The 18845-nt window shown below is 49.8% G+C and overlaps 2 protein-coding genes across 9 annotated transcripts in view; one reads left to right on the top strand and one right to left on the bottom strand.

Moving 5' to 3' along the window:
• RALGPS1 (Ral GEF with PH domain and SH3 binding motif 1) overlaps nucleotides 1-18845 on the bottom strand; it is a 531171-nt gene that overhangs the window by 423243 nt on the left and 89083 nt on the right. The window lies entirely within an intron of this gene.
• LOC142250781 (uncharacterized) lies at nucleotides 883-18693 on the top strand. The gene is made up of 2 exons (XM_075323002.1): nucleotides 883-1057; nucleotides 17260-18693. The coding sequence occupies exon 2, from the start codon at nucleotides 17268-17270 to the stop codon at nucleotides 17970-17972; it is 705 nt and encodes a 234-aa protein (XP_075179117.1). The 5' UTR covers nucleotides 883-1057; nucleotides 17260-17267; the 3' UTR covers nucleotides 17973-18693.

Here is an 18845-nt window from a genome sequence, read left to right as displayed (position 1 = left end):
TCTTGGAACAGGAATGTTCGGATCCGTGAAATATTTTTGAGTTGGAGGCGGCAGGAGGTGAAGAGGGCTTGGATGTGTGGCGTGAAGGAGATCAGAGTCTATGATTACTCCCAGGCAGGGAGCACGTGGGATCGGGGAGAGTGGGCAGCCATTGACATTGATGGATATGTAAGGTGGGGGAGTTGAGTGATGGGGGGGGGGAAAGACAGACGTCTCCAGGATTTTGCACGAACCACTCAGTCCGCAGAAAATCACGAAAATGTGACTGATTTCATTCACTATTGTAGGTATGCGTGCTATCCATGAAGAACATGTGTAGTATCACTTATACACAAAAACGGACGGCTGACTACGCCGGGAGGCTGTATAATTGCAGTTATGTATCCTTTACTCAAAAACACTGCAGCGCTTTGAAAAGTCGATTTGGGATGAGCTCAACGAGTTCTTGGAGGTGGTCAAATATAATGAGTTTTCCAGCGGAAACCACATGAAGTGCTTTGGAAAGGGTTTTTTTGCTTGTATTATTGCAGTCCTTTGATTCGACAGTGCCTTAGATTGGAGCAGACTCCATCGGGAGCCGCTTGGAGGTGACACTTTTCCTACCAGGCTTTTTCAAAATCTGAAAAGGATCGTCTGATTGACAACAATCTAATGTGCATTTACAGTTCGGTATCTGATTGTATCCTATTCAATGTTAGCTCGGGTGTATTTATAGGACTACGCGCACGCTGTGGCCAGCTCGGAGGGTCCGGGACTTTCTTCTCCTTTTAGTAATCACATTCCTAACACGCGTAACTGAGAGTGATCAGGAAGTATTAGCCAACTCCATGCCAACACGGGACTGTCAACACAAAGCCTCAACTGCCCGAGGTTACTCAGCAGACTCCACTACATCCACTGTCCGCTCTGTCTGTAGGAAATTTGGGTCTAAACTATCAAAACTTTCGTATTTTGAGACCTCGGAGTGCGGAGGAGACTTGTGAATCCGTACCAAGAAGAGTATGTATTAAATTATCGACTAGAAGAGGAGGGAATCCTTTCCGGGGCGTTATAACAGGTAAGGACAAGATCTGCCCCCAGCTTATCTAACATGTGATGCCAAAACGCCAGCCGAGTATTTACATACAGAGCGTGTGATAAGTGCAAACCGAGGAAACAAAGTAACTTCATATTCAATTAGCGCCTTCACTCCCACAGAACGGGACCACAATGGCAGGGAATGTAGTAAAAGTGACTTTTCTTCTTGTTTTGCTTTTCCTAAGGGGTTTCTTGCCACAAGCATTTAGGCTTAATCACTTATAATGACGTAAAGTGATAGTATTGGTAAGCGTTCACTCTGTGCTAATATTTCATAAAATATCTATGATGGTAAAATCTCTAATAAAATAACAAAAGCAAGGATAGTTACATAGTCCACACTCTGATCTATTCTGCCACTAATTTCACTGCAAATCTGAAACAGATAAGACTAAGGGCACACTGCGTCCGTAGACCACACTACGTCTGTACACTTAGCCTACAGTGCATGTCATGAGTTTTTCTCAATGTATACTGTAACAATGTCATAGGCCTCATTCACCAGGCGGAGGCCAATAGTGAGTGATTTTGGCTTCCATCTGGCCCATAGGTGCATATACAGTGTGTCCAGCCATATGCTGTCCACTGCCATTAACTTGAGAACGGCGGCAGCTATAGGCATAGAAGTGGTGTCTAGGTATAGTAAAGTAGCCATGCGCTACGCAATGAAACCACCTATAGCGCCACCTGGTGAAAAACAACGGAGTTAGCATTTTTATCTCGAAAACGGAACGAGATAGAGAAAAGAAGGGAATTTTGTTACTTACCGTAAATTCCTTTTCTTCTAGCTCCTATTGGGAGACCCAGACGATTGGGTGTATAGCACTGCCTCCGGAGGCCACACAAAGCAATTACACTAAAAAGTGTAAGGCCCCTCCCCTTCTGGCTATACACCCCCAGTGGGATCACTGGCTCACCAGTTTTAGTGCAAAAGCAAGAAGGAGGAAAGCCAATAACTGGTTTAAACAAATTCACTCCGAAGTAACGTCGGAGAACTGAAAACCATTCAACATGAACAACATGTGTACCCGAAAAACAACCAAAAATCCCGAAGGACAACAGGGCGGGTGCTGGGTCTCCCAATAGGAGCTAGAAGAAAAGGAATTTACGGTAAGTAACAAAATTCCCTTCTTCTTCGGCGCTCCATTGGGAGACCCAGACGATTGGGACGTCCAAAAGCTGTCCCTGGGTGGGTAAAGAATACCTCATGTTAGAGCTGCGAAGACAGCCCTCCCCTACGGGGAGGCAACTGCCGCCTGCAGGACTCTTCTACCTAGGCTGGCGTCCGCCGAAGCATAGGTATGCACCTGATAATGTTTGGTGAAAGTGTGCAGACTCGACCAGGTAGCTGCCTGGCACACCTGTTGAGCCGTAGCCTGGTGTCGTAATGCCCAGGATGCACCCACGGCTCTGGTAGAATGGGCCTTCAGCCCTGATGGAACCGGAAGCCCAGCAGAACGGTAGGCTTCAAGAATTGGTTCTTTGATCCATCGAGCCAGGGTGGCTTTTGAAGCCTGCGACCCTTTGCGCTTACCAGCGACAAGGACAAAGAGTGCATCCGAACGGCGCAGGGGCGCCGTGCGGGAAATGTAGATTCTGAGTGCTCTCACCAGATCTAACAAATGTAAATCCTTCTCATACCGATGAACTGCATGAGGACAAAAAGAAGGCAAAGAGATATCCTGATTAAGATGAAAAGAGGATACGACCTTCGGGAGAAACTCCTGAATGGGACGCAGCACTACCTTGTCCTGGTGGAACACCAGGAAGGGAGCCTTGGATGACAGCGCTGCTAGCTCAGACACTCTCCGAAGAGATGTGATCGCTACCAGAAAAGCCACTTTCTGTGATAGTCTAGAAAGTGAAACCTCCCTCAGAGGCTCGAAGGGCGGCTTCTGGAGGGCAACTAGTACCCTGTTCAGATCCCATGGATCTAACGGCCGCTTGTACGGGGGTACGATATGACAAACCCCCTGCAGGAACGTGCGTACCTTAGAAAGTCGTGCTAGACGCTTCTGAAAAAAGACGGATAGCGCCGAGACTTGCCCTTTAAGGGAGCCGAGCGACAAACCTTTTTCTAACCCAGATTGCAGGAAAGAAAGAAATGTAGGCAATGCAAATGGCCAGGGAGACACTCCCTGAGCAGAGCACCAGGATAAGAATATCCTCCACGTTCTGTGGTAGATCTTAGCGGACGTGGGCTTCCTAGCCTGTCTCATGGTGGCAACGACCCCTTGGGATAATCCTGAAGACGCTAGGATCCAGGACTCAATGGCCACACAGTCAGGTTCAGGGCCGCAGAATTCCGATGGAAAAACGGGCCTTGGGACAGCAAGTCTGGTCGGTCTGGTAGTGCCCATGGTTGGCCGACCGTGAGATGCCACAGATCCGGATACCACGCCCTCCTTGGCCAGTCTGGGGCGACGAGTATGACGCGGCTGCAGTCGGATCTGATCTTGCGTAGCACTCTGGGCAAGAGTGCCAGAGGTGGAAACACATAAGGGAGCCGGAACTGCGACCAGTCTTGCACTAAGGCGTTTGCCGCCAGAGCTCTGTGATCGCGAGACCGTGCCATGAAGGTTGGGACCTTGTTGTTGTGCCGGGACGCCATTAGGTCGACGTCCGGCCTTCCCCAGCGGCGACAGATTTCCTGAAACACGTCCGGGTGAAGGGACCATTCCCCTGCGTCCATGCCCTGGCGACTGAGGAAGTCTGCTTCCCAGTTTTCTACGCCGGGGATGTGAACTGCGGATATGGTGGAGGCCGTGGCTTCCACCCACATCAGAATCCGCCGGACTTCCTGGAAGGCTTGCCGACTGCGTGTCCCCCCTTGGTGGTTGATGTATGCCACCGCTGTGGAGTTGTCCGACTGAATTCGGATCTGCCTTCCTTCCAGCCACTGCTGGAAGGCTAGTAGGGCAAGATACACTGCTCTGATTTCCAGAACATTGATCTGAAGGGTGGACTCCTGCTGAGTCCACGTACCCTGAGCCCTGTGGTGGAGAAAGACTGCTCCCCACCCTGACAGACTCGCGTCTGTCGTGACCACCGCCCAGGACGGTGGTAGGAAGGATCTTCCCTGTGATAATGAGGTGGGAAGAAGCCACCACTGCAGAGAGTCCTTGGCCGTCTGGGAAAGGGAGACTTTCCTGTCCAGGGATGTTGACTTCCCGTCCCATTGGCGGAGAATGTCCCATTGAAGTGGGCGCAGATGAAACTGCGCAAACGGAACCGCCTCCATTGCCGCCACCATCTTCCCGAGGAAGTGCATGAGGCGTCTTAAGGAGTGCGACTGACTTTGAAGGAGAGCCTGCACCCCAGTCTGTAGTGACCGCTGCTTGTCCAGCGGAAGCTTCACTATTGCTGAGAGAGTATGAAACTCCATGCCAAGATACGTCAGTGATTGGGTCGGTAACAGAGTTGACTTTGAGAGGTTGATGATCCACCCGAACGTCTGGAGAGTCTCCAGTGCAACATTCAGGCTGAGTTGGCATGCCTCCTGAGAGGGTGCCTTGACAAGTAGATCGTCCAAGTAAGGGATCACAGAGTGTCCCTGAGAGTGCAAGACTGCTACCACTGCCACCATGACCTTGGTGAACACCCGTGGGGCTGTCGCCAGACCAAATGGCAGAGCTACGAACTGAAGATGGTCGTCTCCTATCACGAAGCGTAGAAAGCGTTGGTGCTCTGTAGCAATCGGCACGTGGAGATAAGCATCTTTGATGTCTATTGATGCTAGGAAATCTCCTTGAGACATTGAGGCAATGACTGAGCGGAGGGATTCCATCCGGAACCGCCTGGCGTTCACATGCTTGTTGAGCAGTTTTAGGTCCAGAACAGGACGGAATGAGCCGTCCTTTTTTGGCACCACAAAGAGATTGGAGTAAAAACCTTGTCCTTGTTCCCGAAGAGGAACAGGGACCACCACTCCTTCTGCTCTTAGAGAATTCACCGCCTGCAGAAGAGCATCGGCTCGGTCGGGATGTGGGGAAGTCCTGAAGAACCGAGGCGGAGGACGAGAACTGAACTCTATCCTGTACCCGTGAGACAAAATGTCTGTTACCCACCGGTCTTTGACCTGTGGCAGCCAAATGTCGCAAAAGCGGGAGAGCCTGCCACCGACCGAGGATGCGGAGGGGGGCGGCCGAAAGTCATGAGGCAGCCGCCTTGGAAGCGGTACCTCCGGCTGCTTTCTTGGGGCGTGAGTGAGACCGCCAAGAATCAGAGCTCCTTTGCTCCTTCTGAGTCCCTTTGGACGAGGAGAATTGGGGCTTGCCCGAGCCTCGAAAGGACCGAAACTTTGACTGCCACTTCCTCTGTTGAGGTTTGCTTGATCTGGGCTGGGGTAAGGAAGAGTCCTTACCTTTGGACTGTTTAATGATTTCCGCCAATTGCTCACCAAACAGTCTGTCTCCAGATAATGGCAAGCTGGTTAAACATTTTTTAGAAGCAGAATCTGCTTTCCATTCCTTTAACCACAAGGCTCTGCGCAAAACTACAGAGTTGGCGGACGCCATTGAGGTACGGCTCGTAGAGTCTAGTACCGCATTGATAGCGTAGGTCGCAAACGCAGTCATTTGCGTAGTTAAGGACGCCACTTGCGGCACTGCTGGACTTAAGAAAGAGTCCACCTGTGCCAGACCAGCTGAAATAGCTTGGAGCGCCCACACGGCCGCGAATGCTGGAGCAAACGACGCGCCAATAGCTTCATAGACAGATTTCAACCAAAGGTCCATCTGTCTGTCATTGGCATCTTTAAGTGAGGCCCCATCCTCCACTGCAACTATGGATCTAGCTGCAAGCCTGGATATTGGAGGGTCCACTTTTGGACACTGGGTCCAGCGTTTGACCACGTCAGGGGGAAAGGGATAACGTGTATCCTTCAGACGTTTGGAAAAACGCTTGTCCGGATAAGCATGGTGTTTCTGGATTGATTCTCTGAAGTCAGAGTGGTCCAGAAAAGTACTCAATTTACGCTTGGGATACAGGAAATGGAATTTCTCCTGCTGGGCAGCTGCCTCCTCTGCTGAAGGGGCTGGGGGAGAAATATCCAACAGCCTATTGATGGCCGCTATAAGGTCATTTACCATGGCGTCACCATCTGGCGTATCCAAATTGAGTGCGGTGTCAGGACCAGACTCCTGATCACCCACCTCTGTCTCATCATATAGAGACCCTTCTCGCTGAGACCCTGACCCGCGTGATGACGTGGAGGGTCTCTCCCAGCGAGCTCGCTTAGGCGGCCTGGGACTGTCATCAGAGTCAGAGCCCTCAGCCTGTGATGCCTGGGACCCCCTTGAAGTACGGATTAGTTCCAACTGAGGGGGACCGGAGAACATAGACACAGCAGTGTCCATGGTCTGAGCAACTGGCCTGGCCTGCAAGGTTTCCAGGATTTTTGTCATAGTCACAGACATTTTATCAGCAAAGACTGCAAATTCTGTCCCCGTCACCGGGGCAGGGTTCACAGGCGTCTCTGCCTGGGCTACCACCACCATAGGCTCTGGCTGACGAAGTGCCACTGGGACTGAACATTGCACACAATGAGAGTCGTTGGAGCCTGCTGGTAGATGAGCCCCACATGCTATACAAGCAGTGAATACAGCCCGTGCCTTGGCACCCTTGCGTTTTGTGGATAACATGTTGCTGTCTCCTCAGAGCAATATAGGGGTATACAGCCAAGAAGCGACCGTACAGTGCAGTATATATATATATATATCTGGTACAGGAAAAAATACACCAATACAACACTGTGGCACTAGTGGGGCCAGCACTAATGTGCTGCTTACCGCCCGCTAAACGCGGGTGTGTGGTCGCCAGAAATCCCTAGTCTGGGTCTCCCAGAGCCTGTGTCCGTCCTCCAGCCAGACTGCATGCAGGAATGGCTGCCGGCGTCCTGTGGAGGGGGGGGGGCGGGCCCTGGGCGTGCTCAGACCAAAAGCGGGAAACCTGCGTCCCACTGTGCCTAGTGAGAGGGCTGGAGCATGTAAATAAGGCTCCAGCCCTCGGCGCTGACGATTGCACAGCGTCTGTCCCATTCCCTGATTGACAGGGAGGGGGCGGGAACGAAGCGGAGCTAGGCCGCAAAAGCCGGGGACTAAATTTATAAGCGCCGCCGCCGTAAAAGCGCGGTCGGCGCTAAGTCCCCGGCGCACTACAAGTCCCAGCCGCGCCGCCGCTCCGAGAGTGGCCGGCGCGGTAGTTCCCAGCACATGAAGTCACACAGCTAAGCTGCTGTGACTCAAACCCCAGCGTGCAGCGTTACTGTCCCCGGCGCACTAACACACCCAGCAAGTCTGGCGTGTGCGTGCCTGTCTGTACGGGGACACAGAGTACCTGAAAGTTGCAGGGCCTTGTCCCTGAACGGTACCCAGCTCCGTATCCAGCAGGTTCACTGGGTCTGTGGATGGAGCCCGGCCTCAGGGCTTGGGGGCCGGTAAGATCCCACTTCCTCAGAGCCCCTCAGGGGGATGGGGAAGGAAAACAGCATGTGGGCTCCAGCCTCCGTACCCGCAATGGGTACCTCAACCTTACAAACCACAAGTGGGGTAAGAAGGGAGCATGCTGGGGGCCCCATATGGGCCCTCTTTTCTTCCATCCGACATAGTCAGCAGCTACTGCTGACTAAACAGTGGAGCTATGCGTGGATGTCTGACCTCCTTCGCACAAAGCAGAAAACTGGTGAGCCAGTGATCCCACTGGGGGTGTATAGCCAGAAGGGGAGGGGCCTTACACTTTTTAGTGTAATGGCTTTGTGTGGCCTCCGGAGGCAGTGCTATACACCCAATCGTCTGGGTCTCCCAATGGAGCGCCGAAGAAAAAGTGAATTACAAAGTTGTAGGCATCATCAATTCAATAGGAATCAACACCTTGCATACAGAAATGCTATGATTAGAAGGTGTAAACCTCACAAGGCTGCGGACGTGAGGCGATACCTCATGGAGATCTTCCTACAAGTCATTGGGTATGGTGGCTGTGTGCAGTGGCCTCCGCTCACCTGACCTGACCCCATTGGACACTTTCTGTGAGGTCACATCACACAGCAGGTGCATGCGACCCCTCCACCAACATTGCAGGACCTACCACCACGTATCACAGAGGCTTGTGCAAACATGTCACCTACCATATTGCACAGCGTGCAGCCAGATACAGTATGCTGTGCAGAGGCCAGATGTGCTTTGCAGCAAGATACAGTATGCTGTGCAGAGCCCAGATGTGCATTGCAGCCAGATACAGTATGCTGTGCAGAGGCCAGATGTGCATTGCAGCAAGATACAGTATGCTGTGCAGAGGCCAGATGTGCATTGCAGCCAGATACAGTATGCTGTGCAGAGGCCAGATGTGCATTGCTGCCAGATACAGTATGCTGTGCAGAGCCCAGATGTGCTTTACAGCAAGATACAGTATGCTGTGCAGAGGCCAGATGTGCATTGCAGCCAGATACAGTATGCTGTGCAGAGGCCAGATGTGCATTGCAGCAAGATACAGTATGCTGTGCCGAGGCCAGATGTGCATTGCAGCAAGATACAGTATGCTGTGCAGAGCCCAGATGTGCATTGCAGCCAGATACAGTATGCTGTGCAGAGGCCAGATGTGCATTGCTGCCAGATACAGTATGCTGTGCAGAGCCCAGATATGCATTACAGCCATATACAGTATGCTGTGCAGAGGCCAGATGTGCATTACAGCAAGATACAGTATGCTGTGCAGAGCCCAGATGTGCATTGCAGCCAGATACAGTGTGCTGTGCAGAGGCCAGATGTGCATTGCAGCAAGATACAGTATGCTGTGCAGAGCCCAGATGTGCATTGCAGCAAGATATAGTATGCTGTGTAGAGGCCAGATGTGCATTGCTGCCAGATACAGTATGCTGTGCAAAGGCCAGATATGCATTGCTGCCAGATACAGTATGCTGTGCAGAGTCCAGATGTGCATTGCAGCCAGATACAGTATGCTGTGCAGAGGCCAGATGTGCATTACAGCAAGATACAGTATGCTGTGCAGAGCCCAGATGTGCATTGCTGCCTGATACAGTATGCTGTGCAGAGGCCAGATGTGCATTGCTGTCAGATACAGTATGCTGTGCAGAGGCTAGATGTGCATTGCAGCCAGATACAGTATGCTGTGCAGAGGCCAGATGTGCATTGCAGCCAGATACAGTATGCTGTGCAGAGTGCAGATGTGCATTGCAGCAAGATACAGTATGCTGTGCAGAGGCCAGATGTGCATTGCAGCAAGATACAGTATGCTGTGCAGAGCCCAGATGTGCATTGCAGCAAGATACAGTATGCTGTGCAGAGGCCAGATGTGCATTGCAGCAAGATACAGTATGCTGTGCAGAGGCCAGATGTGCATTGCAGCAAGATACAGTATGCTGTGCAGAGCCCAGATGTGCATTGCAGCCAGATACAGTATGCTGTGCAGAGGCCAGATGTGCATTGCAGCAAGATACAGTATGCTGTGCAGAGCCCAGATGTGCATTGCAGCAAGATACAGTATGCTGTGCAGAGTCCAGATGTGCATTGCAGCAAGATACAGTATGCTGTGCAGAGCCCAGATGTGCATTGCAGCAAGATACAGTATGCTGTGCAGAGGCCAGATGTGCATTGCAGCAAGATACAGTATGCTGTGCAGAGCCCAGATGTGCATTGCAGCCAGATACAGTATGCTGTGCAGAGGCCAGATGTGCATTGCAGCAAGATACAGTATGCTGTGCAGAGCCCAGATGTGCATTGCAGCAAGATACAGTATGCTGTGCAGAGTCCAGATGTGCATTGCAGCAAGATACAGTATGCTGTGCAGAGCCCAGATGTGCATTGCAGCCAGATACAGTATGCTGTGCAGAGCCCAGATGTGCATTGCAGCAAGATACAGTATGCTGTGCAGAGGCCAGATGTGCATTGCAGCCAGATACAGTATGCTGTGCAGAGGCCAGATGTGCATTGCAGCCAGATACAGTATGCTGTGCAGAGTCCAGATGTGCATTGCAGCCAGATACAGTATGCTGTGCAGAGTCCAGATGTGCATTGCAGCAAGATACAGTATGCTGTGCAGAGGCCAGATGTGCATTGCAGCAAGATACAGAATGCTGTGCAGAGTCCAGATGTGCATTGCAGCAAGATACAGTATGCTGTGCAGAGGCCAGATGTGCATTGCAGCAAGATACAGAATGCTGTGCAGAGTCCAGATGTGCATTGCAGCAAGATACAGTATGCTGTGCAGAGGCCAGATGTGCATTGCAGCCAGATACAGTATGCTGTGCAGAGTCCAGATGTGCATTGCAGCCAGATACAGTATGCTGTGCAGAGTCCAGATGTGCATTGCAGCCAGATACAGTATGCTGTGCAGAGGCCAGATGTGCATTGCAGCCAGATACAGTATGCTGTGCAGAGGCCAGATGTGCATTGCAGCAAGATACAGTATGCTGTGCAGAGGCCAGATGTGCATTGCAGCAAGATACAGTATGCTGTGCAGAGCCCAGATGTGCATTGCAGCCAGATACAGTATGCTGTGCAGAGTCCAGATGTGCATTGCAGCAAGATACAGCATGCTGTGCAGAGGCCAGATGTGCATTACAGCAAGATACAGTATGCTGTGCAGAGGCCAGATGTGCATTGCAGCAAGATACAGTATGCTGTGCAGAGTCCAGATGTGCATTGCAGCAAGATACAGTATGCTGTGCAGAGGCCAGATGTGCATTGCAGCAAGATACAGTATGCTGTGCAGAGTGCAGATGTGCATTGCAGCCAGATACAGTATGCTGTGCAGAGGCCAGATGTGCATTGCAGCAAGATACAGTATGCTGTGCAGAGGCCAGATGTGCATTGCAGCAAGATACAGTATGCTGTGCAGAGGCCAGATGTGCATTGCAGCAAGATACAGTATGCTGTGCAGAGTGCAGATGTGCATTGCAGCAAGATACAGTATGCTGTGCAGAGTGCAGATGTGCATTGCAGCAAGATACAGTATGCTGTGCAGAGGCCAGATGTGCATTGCAGCAAGATACAGTATGCTGTGCAGAGCCCAGATGTGCATTGCAGCAAGATACAGTATGCTGTGCAGAGGCCAGATGTGCATTGCAGCAAGATACAGTATGCTGTGCAGAGGCCAGATGTGCATTGCAGCCAGATACAGTATGCTGTGCAGAGGCCAATGTGCATTGCAACTGACGGGGGCCACTAATGAGCGCCATATGCGTGACCAGCATCCAATGTTTTGGGGGGGGGGGGGGGATCACGGGTTTCATATCATAGCATTTCTGTATGCAAGGTGTCGATTCGTATTGAATTGATGATGCCCTGCAATTTTTTAATTTATTTTTTTTCTCTATCTCGTTCCGTTTGAGATAAAAATGCTAACTCCGTTGTTTTCCACCAGGTGGCGCTATAGGTGGTTTAATTGCGTAGCGCATGGCTGCTTTACTATACCTAGACACCACTTCTATACCTATAGCTGGGTATACTATATGGGTATACCCTATGATATGGGTGGACACACACACACACACACACATACATATTATATATATATATATTTGCATATCATTTAACTGTGTGCAGACTGTGCTCACCCCTTCAGAGGGCTTGAACAAACAAAACTGTATACTGTATTATACACATTTTTTGATCATGGGTCTTCATGGAGTGGAAGCGTGTTTGGCATCCATCCTGAAAGTGTCCACCATCGGACACACATGATTCCATGTGGCCAATAACAGCCAAAATAAAAAGGGTGCAACTAGCCTTAGTGATACTGCCCGAGTTGTAGATTTCATCCTATGTAACGTGCACTGAAGGTCTGCAACAAAACATGCTGCTGTTTCTTGTGAATTACCCTCCCCTGACACATGAGGACGGGGATCCCAGAACCTCAATCACATGTATTGTAGTGGATACTGAGTAGGGTCTGCAAACTGGATCAAAATGCAAAGTTTCTGGGGGATTTTCTCACCATTGTCTGCAAAATTCGGCACGTGAAAAGGTTCCTAGACTATACTAGGTAAGTGCTGCATTCACAAAAGTAAAGGATGAAACACATAAGAGAATAATATATATGGAATATAAATAGACATCAATGGCATTATTCCTCCCTCTGAAAAAGACAGTCCATAGACAGCAGCTCGCTGTAATCAGGAGCCACAACTGTGTGTGACCACCAGAGGGCACTCATATGTAAGAAATGCAGGGCAGCACATTACCCGGAGTCATGACTCCTGTGGATATTGTGGAATATGAGATGATAACAACATTGTAACTCATACCTATAATAATAATAATAAGCCATACAAGCCCTCGCCTGGCAAACAGCACGCTGCTGAAAATAACAGTGTGTAGAATACGAGTGGTAATGCCAATGAGACATTCTCCACTACGTTACTAATAGATCACCGGGGTCAAGAGCGATCACAGCCGATCGGATCCTTCATTGAGCACTTTGCAAGTATCCGTTTTATTTGACTCTGTAGTAGTGTAGTCAGTGAGAAGGTCCATGTAGTTGAATAAAAATTGTAAAGGCGTGATTCCATGTACAGTGTCAGTGCGCAGCTCGTATAACTGTGTACATTTGGTGTCCTCTAAATAACCCAACATACAATGTACATATAATGTCAAAACCGCTGATAACAAAAGTGAGTACACCCCTAAGTGAAAAAGGCCAAATTGTGCCCTTGGTGTGAATATTTTGTGTGGCCACCATTCTTTTCCAGCACTGTCTTAACTCTATTAGACCTAGAGGTCACTAGATCTTCACAGGAGCCGCTGGATCCTCTTCCCTCCTCCATGACGACATCCCGGAGCTGGTGGATGTTACAGACCTTGCGCTCCTCCACCTTTTGCTTGAGGAGACCCCACAGATGCTCCATAGGGTTTAGGTTTGGAAATGCTTGGCCAGTCCAGTACCTTTACCTTCAGTTTCTTTAGCAAGGCAGTAGGTTCTTGGAGATGTTTGTGGGCATTATCTTGTTGGAATATGAAGGGAGGGGATCCTATTCTGCTTCAGTATGTCACAGGACATGTTGGCATTCATGGTTCCCTTAATGAATTGTAGCTCTCCACAGCTGGCAGCACTCATGCAGCCCCAAACCATGACCCTCCACCACCATGCCTGACTGTAGGCAGGACACACTTGTCTTTGTCCTTTTCATCTGGTCACTGTCACACACGCTTGACACCATCTGAACCAAATAAGTTTATCTTGATCTCATCAGAACATAGGACAGTTCCAGTAATACATGTCCTTAAGGCCCCGTCACACTAAGCAACATCGCTAGCAACATCGCTGCTAACAAACAACTTTTGTGACGTTGCTAGCGATGTTGCTGTGTGTGACATCCAGCAACAACCTGGCCCCTGCTGTGAGGTCGTTGGTTGTTGCTGAATGTCCTGGGCCATTTTTTAGTTGTTGCTGTCCTGCTGTGAAGCACAGATCGCTGTGTGTGACAGCGAGACAGCAACAACTAAATGTGCAGGCAGCAGGAGCCGGCTTCTGCAGAGCCTGGTAACCAATGTAAACATCGGGTAACCAAGAAGCCCTGTCCTTGGTTACCCGATATTTACCTTTGTTACCAGCCTCCGCCGCTCTCACTGTCAGTGCCGGCTCCTGCTCTGTGCACATGTAGCTGCAGGACACATCGGGTTAATTAACCCCATGTGTGCTGTAACTAGGAGAGCAGGGAGCCAGCGCTAAGCATTGTGTGGTGCTCCCTGCTCTGTGCACATGTAGCTGCAGCACACATCAGGTAATTAACCCGATGTGTGCTGTAACTAGGAGAGCAGGGAGCCAGCGCTCAGTGTGCGCTGCTCCCTGCTCTCTGCACGTGTAGCTCCGTGCGCTGGTAACCAAGGTAAATATCGGGTTGGTTACCCGATATTTACCTTAGTTACCAAGCGCAGCATCTTCCACGCAGCGCTGGGGGCTGGTCACTGGTTGCTGGTGAGCTCACCAGCAACTCGTGTAGCCACGCTCCAGCGATCCCTGCCAGGTCAGGTTGCTGGTGGGATCGCTGGAGCGTCGCAGTGTGACATCTCACCAGCAACCTCCTAGCAACTTACCAGCGATCCCTATCGTTGTTAGGATCGCTGGTAAGTTGCTTAGTGTGACTGGACCTTTAGTCTGCTTATCTTCGGCAAACTGTTTGCAGCTTTCTTGTGCATCATCTTTAGAAGAGGCTTCCTTCTGGGAAGACAGCCATGCAGAGCAATGTTATTGTAGCGTGTGGCGTATGGTTTGAGCACTGACAGTCGGACCCCCCACCCCTGTAACCTGTGCAGCGTATGGTCTGAGCACTGACAGTCGGACCAGCAACCCTGTAACCTCTGCATTGTGTGGTGTATGGTCTGAGCAATGACAGTCGGACCCCCCACCCCTGTAACCTGTGCAGCGTATGGTCTGCGCACTGACGGAAGGACCCCCCTGAACCTCTGCAGTTTGCATCGTATGATCTAAGCACTGACAGGCAGACTCCCCCCAAGCCCCCATCCCTGTAACCTGTGCAGTGTATGGTCTGAGCACGGACAGGCGAACCCCCCCGCTCCTGTAACCTCTGCAGCAATGCTGGCAGCACTTATATCTATTCTGAAAAGGAAACTTCTGAATAGGACACTGAGCGCATGCACTCAGCTTCTTTGGTCGACCATGGCAAGGCCTGTTCTGAGTGGATCCTGTCTTGTTATCCGCGGTATTGTCTTTGCCACCGTGCTGCAGCTCAGGTTCAGGGTGCTCTTCTTCCTATAGCCTTGGCCATCTTTATGTGGAGCAACAATTCTGGTTTTCAGATCCTCAGACAATTTTTTTTCCACAAGGAACAAGTTGAACTTCCAGTGATCAGTATGAGAAAGTGTGTGACAGATACCACCAAATTTAACACCCCTGCTCTCCATTTACACCGGAGACCTTGTAACACTAATGTCACGTCCCCACCAGATTCCGCTCTTGCGACTTCTGCTCCGATCGCCAGACGACGCCAGGTTCCCACCATGGATAGTGCTGGTGATGGGAGAGAAGTCGGTGCCCGTGGCTCTGCGGAGCACAGGCTCCGCTCATCCACTAGGCTGGGTTTCCCTGGAACCTGCAGTACCACTGGCTGACTGTAGGTGGCGTGTGTCTTCCAGCTGATGTTGCCAACATTCACCTGCAGCCAATAGGAAGACACCACACCCTTCTTATTCCCCTTCCTGTCACATGACCACTGCCAGAGATAGTTCTGTACTCCTGGCTCATGTGCTGTTTGTATTGTGATTCCTGTGTGCTGACCTTTGCTTGTTTTTTGACTACCCTCCTGCCTGTCGTTTTTGTACCTTGCTGCCAGTTCCGGATTTGAGCTCTGCTTTGTCTCCTCACTACGCCCTTGCCTGCCGATTCTGTTCCTGTTTTGCATCTCCTGGTTTTGGACCCTGCCTGATGACCACGGACTACAGCCTGCCACAGGTAGCGATCTCTGCGGCTCTGTGTAATTCCAAATCCCTGTACAGGGGTTAAAGGGTTGCAGAGTTCTTGGGGTCCTGCTTTGTGAGCAGACTCCCCTTACAGCCAGTCTGAGTCTGTGGCTACACTCTGGCATTACAACTAATGAGTCGCATGATACCGGGGAGGGGAAATGGCTAATTGGGCACAATTTGACCATTTTCACATAGGGGTGTACTCACTTTTGTGATATACTTTTCCCTGGGAAGTGAATGTTCCTAGGGAACAGAAAGGAGACAATACAGGATAGGGACAGGATACAAATCGTATGAAGCTTTTAGGCATATTTTAAACAGAAAATCTTGCTACTTTCAAGCTTGCAACTTTATTATACACTTGAATGAATCATTTTTTTCAACTTCTGCTTGCTCACAGTGAATGGAAACATTTCTGGTTTACATCCAGAGGCTGAAATACTGCCCCGATATTCTAAAACAAGCTTCACTTATCCAACAGCCATGGTCAGAGTGTGGATCATGATGACCGAATTATTTCCAGTCTCATAGAAATATTCTTTGGAACGTCCCTAGCCATGCTTTTCGACGTAGGTGATTAGGGCCCCCTTCGTGGTGATCAATCAAGGTCCCAGCAGTAAAAAAACATTAATTTATGGGTGAAATTGGCTGTTCACGATCTTACATACTTTTAGATATTTTCAAGAATATACCCTCATAATCAAACATGCTGTAACGCTCACGGCCGGTGTAGAGGCAGCGAGTGGGATTAATGAACCCACTGGACCATATGGGGGGACCCGGGCTTACCCTTTAGTGGGAGGAGTGGGAGGAACTTATCTGAGCGCCCACTGCGAGGCCGACGCTAGGTACCAATCCCAGGGCAGTAACCGGGACTGTAGCAGCTGAACCCCGAGGACAAGTGACGGACTCAGGTATAGACGGGTACAGACAGTGTGACTGAGGCAGGCTAGACAGATGGGTACAGACAGGAATGGTGGGCACGGCAGGGATAGACAGGAATGGGAAGGCAGGTACTGGAGACAGACACAGCAATAACAGGACCTGACAACTAGCTAGGTAGCAAACTGACTGACTAACTAGAAGCGTTGCGGAGGCACCTCCCTTAATGGGAGGGTGCCTTAAATACATCATAGTGCATGGAAATAGCGCACCGGCTTTTTAAAAGGAGGGCCAGTGCGCATGCCGTAAGTGCACTCACGGGAACCCTGTGTGGCTTGTACAGAGCCCGGGAGGAGAAGGTGGCGGCAGCACACGTGGATGGCCGGGGGAAGATGCGACCCGGTCGGGGAGGTAAGTCGGCGTCTCTACAGAAACACGGCGCTACACATGCCGTATAAAATGCTGCTTGTATGATCGCTTAAACACTATAGTAAAAGGCGGAAAAAATGAATAGTTGCTAAGTGCCACATGGGTAAATGAATTAATGGGCAGCACGGTGGCTCAGTGGTTAGCACTGAAGTATTGCAGAGCTGGGGTCCTGGGTTCAAATCCCACCAAGGACAACATCTGCAAGGAGTTTATATGTTCTCCAAGTGTTTGTGTAGGTTACCTCTGGGTTCTCCAGTTTCCTCCCACACTCCAACGACATACAGATAGGGAAACTTAGATTGTGAGCCCCAATGGGGACAGTGTTACCAATGTATGTAAAGTGCTGTGGAATTATTGGCACTATATAAGTGAATATATATTATTATTAGTATTAATCTCAGGTCACTGCACTCAATCTTACAATCTGATTTTACAGGAAAAATCATGTCAAGGAATCAAAAAGAATCCAACGTCCACAAGGTAAAGATCCAGCAGATATACTGGGCGAAGGACACGACTGAAGAGAAGATGGCAGAGATGGGAGCGATCCGCACAGAAAAAGTTCTGGAAGAGGTGGAGTATTATGACACAGATCTATATGATCTCGCTGTCAATGAGTCCTGGCTCAGCAAAACAGGGAAAGCGTGGCAACTGATCACTGACAAGATGAAGGCCACAAACCTTGAAAACCCCAGGACCATCAGGACAAAACAAATAATCTCTGATGATCCCAAGACAGAAAGTTTCCCAAGAGCGAAAACAGAACCAGACCCTGATCCGAATGGAAATACAGAGCTTGAAACATCACGAAATATATTGACTTGCTATGAACTGATACAAGAGGAAGAAATCATTGCATGTCTGTCCCGAATCTTACAAATCCATGCTGAGTCGGACAATGCAAAAATAGGGAAGTTTTTGGAAAAGGCCGGGATACAAAAATATACCAGCGTGCGCAATGTCAGACAGGAGACGTTCAGGCTGAGGGACATCTACACGGTGGTTATAAAGGCAGATGGGGTCTCCACAAAGAAGACTGCGGTGATATCTATGGATGTGGAAATAGACAACGTGACCAAAGGATTTCAGAGGGTTGAACAGCTGGCGAATGAACTAGATCTCCAAGCTCAACATGTTCAACAGCCATAGGGATCCAATACCAATGCAGCCATAAGACGCCTCAATGGCAGCCAGATTGGTTTGTCAGTCTCCGCAAGGAGACAAGATTTCCCTTAGACCCCACTATAGCTTCTAATACAGTCAGATCAGATCTCATACTTTGCACTGACGAGGGGCAATCACTCCAAAACAACGTATCTGCAAATTGAGGTTCTGGTCTGGCATAAATCCTAAATCAGATGAAAAGGTTCGTTAAAGGGTCACTTTTGACTTTTAGGATTGCTACTTCCAATAGGTGGCGCTAGAGTTCGTCTCCTTCCTCCCTGAAGATACAATTTGAATCATACCCTCCATAGAAGAAGTCTACAAGTGCAAATCACTATCTTAAAGAGTAACCCTTCAGGTATATCACGTCTTCTTTACAACCCAAGAGCAGCGTTGTCGGTGTGCTGGGTTAGGAGCTGCTCCTATCTGGCCTCTGAAGCAGGTGGATCCATGACTGATGTGTTTTGTGCTTTCTGGTCGAGGACAATCAGAGCCTAAGGGCGAATTCACACGTTACAGAAAATTTAGGTGACTGAAAATCCAATCATGTGAATGAGATTGTGCCGGGTTTCCTGCAAGCCTAGTTCAGATGAATGCAATGTGAAAACAGAAAAAGAGCGCTCCATAGGCAGGAGCGTGGTATGTACCGTATATTTAGTAGCAATGCAATCACCGTGGAGGGACTAGGACATTCGGCACAACACTTCCAGATACTTAGCATTGTGTCTATGAGCATCCAATATGCAAAAAGCCAAAAAAAGAACTTTATGGGAGCTGCAGAGGATTCTTCACTTTAACCTTGATGCCACCCTTCCTATAAATATTGCAGTGTTTTTACAGGTATTTCAAAACCTGAAA

Source organism: Anomaloglossus baeobatrachus, chromosome 9, assembly GCF_048569485.1.
Source record: "Anomaloglossus baeobatrachus isolate aAnoBae1 chromosome 9, aAnoBae1.hap1, whole genome shotgun sequence".
NCBI lineage: Eukaryota > Metazoa > Chordata > Amphibia > Anura > Aromobatidae > Anomaloglossus > Anomaloglossus baeobatrachus.
Note: the sequence above shows the minus strand (reverse complement) of the source record. Positions and strands in the feature narration are given on the sequence as shown.

What these genes read in the sequence shown, in the direction of transcription:
- LOC142250781 (XM_075323002.1), top strand. Translation starts at nt 17,268, where the DNA reads ATGTCAAGGAATCAAAAAGAATCCAACGTCCACAAGGTAAAGATCCAG.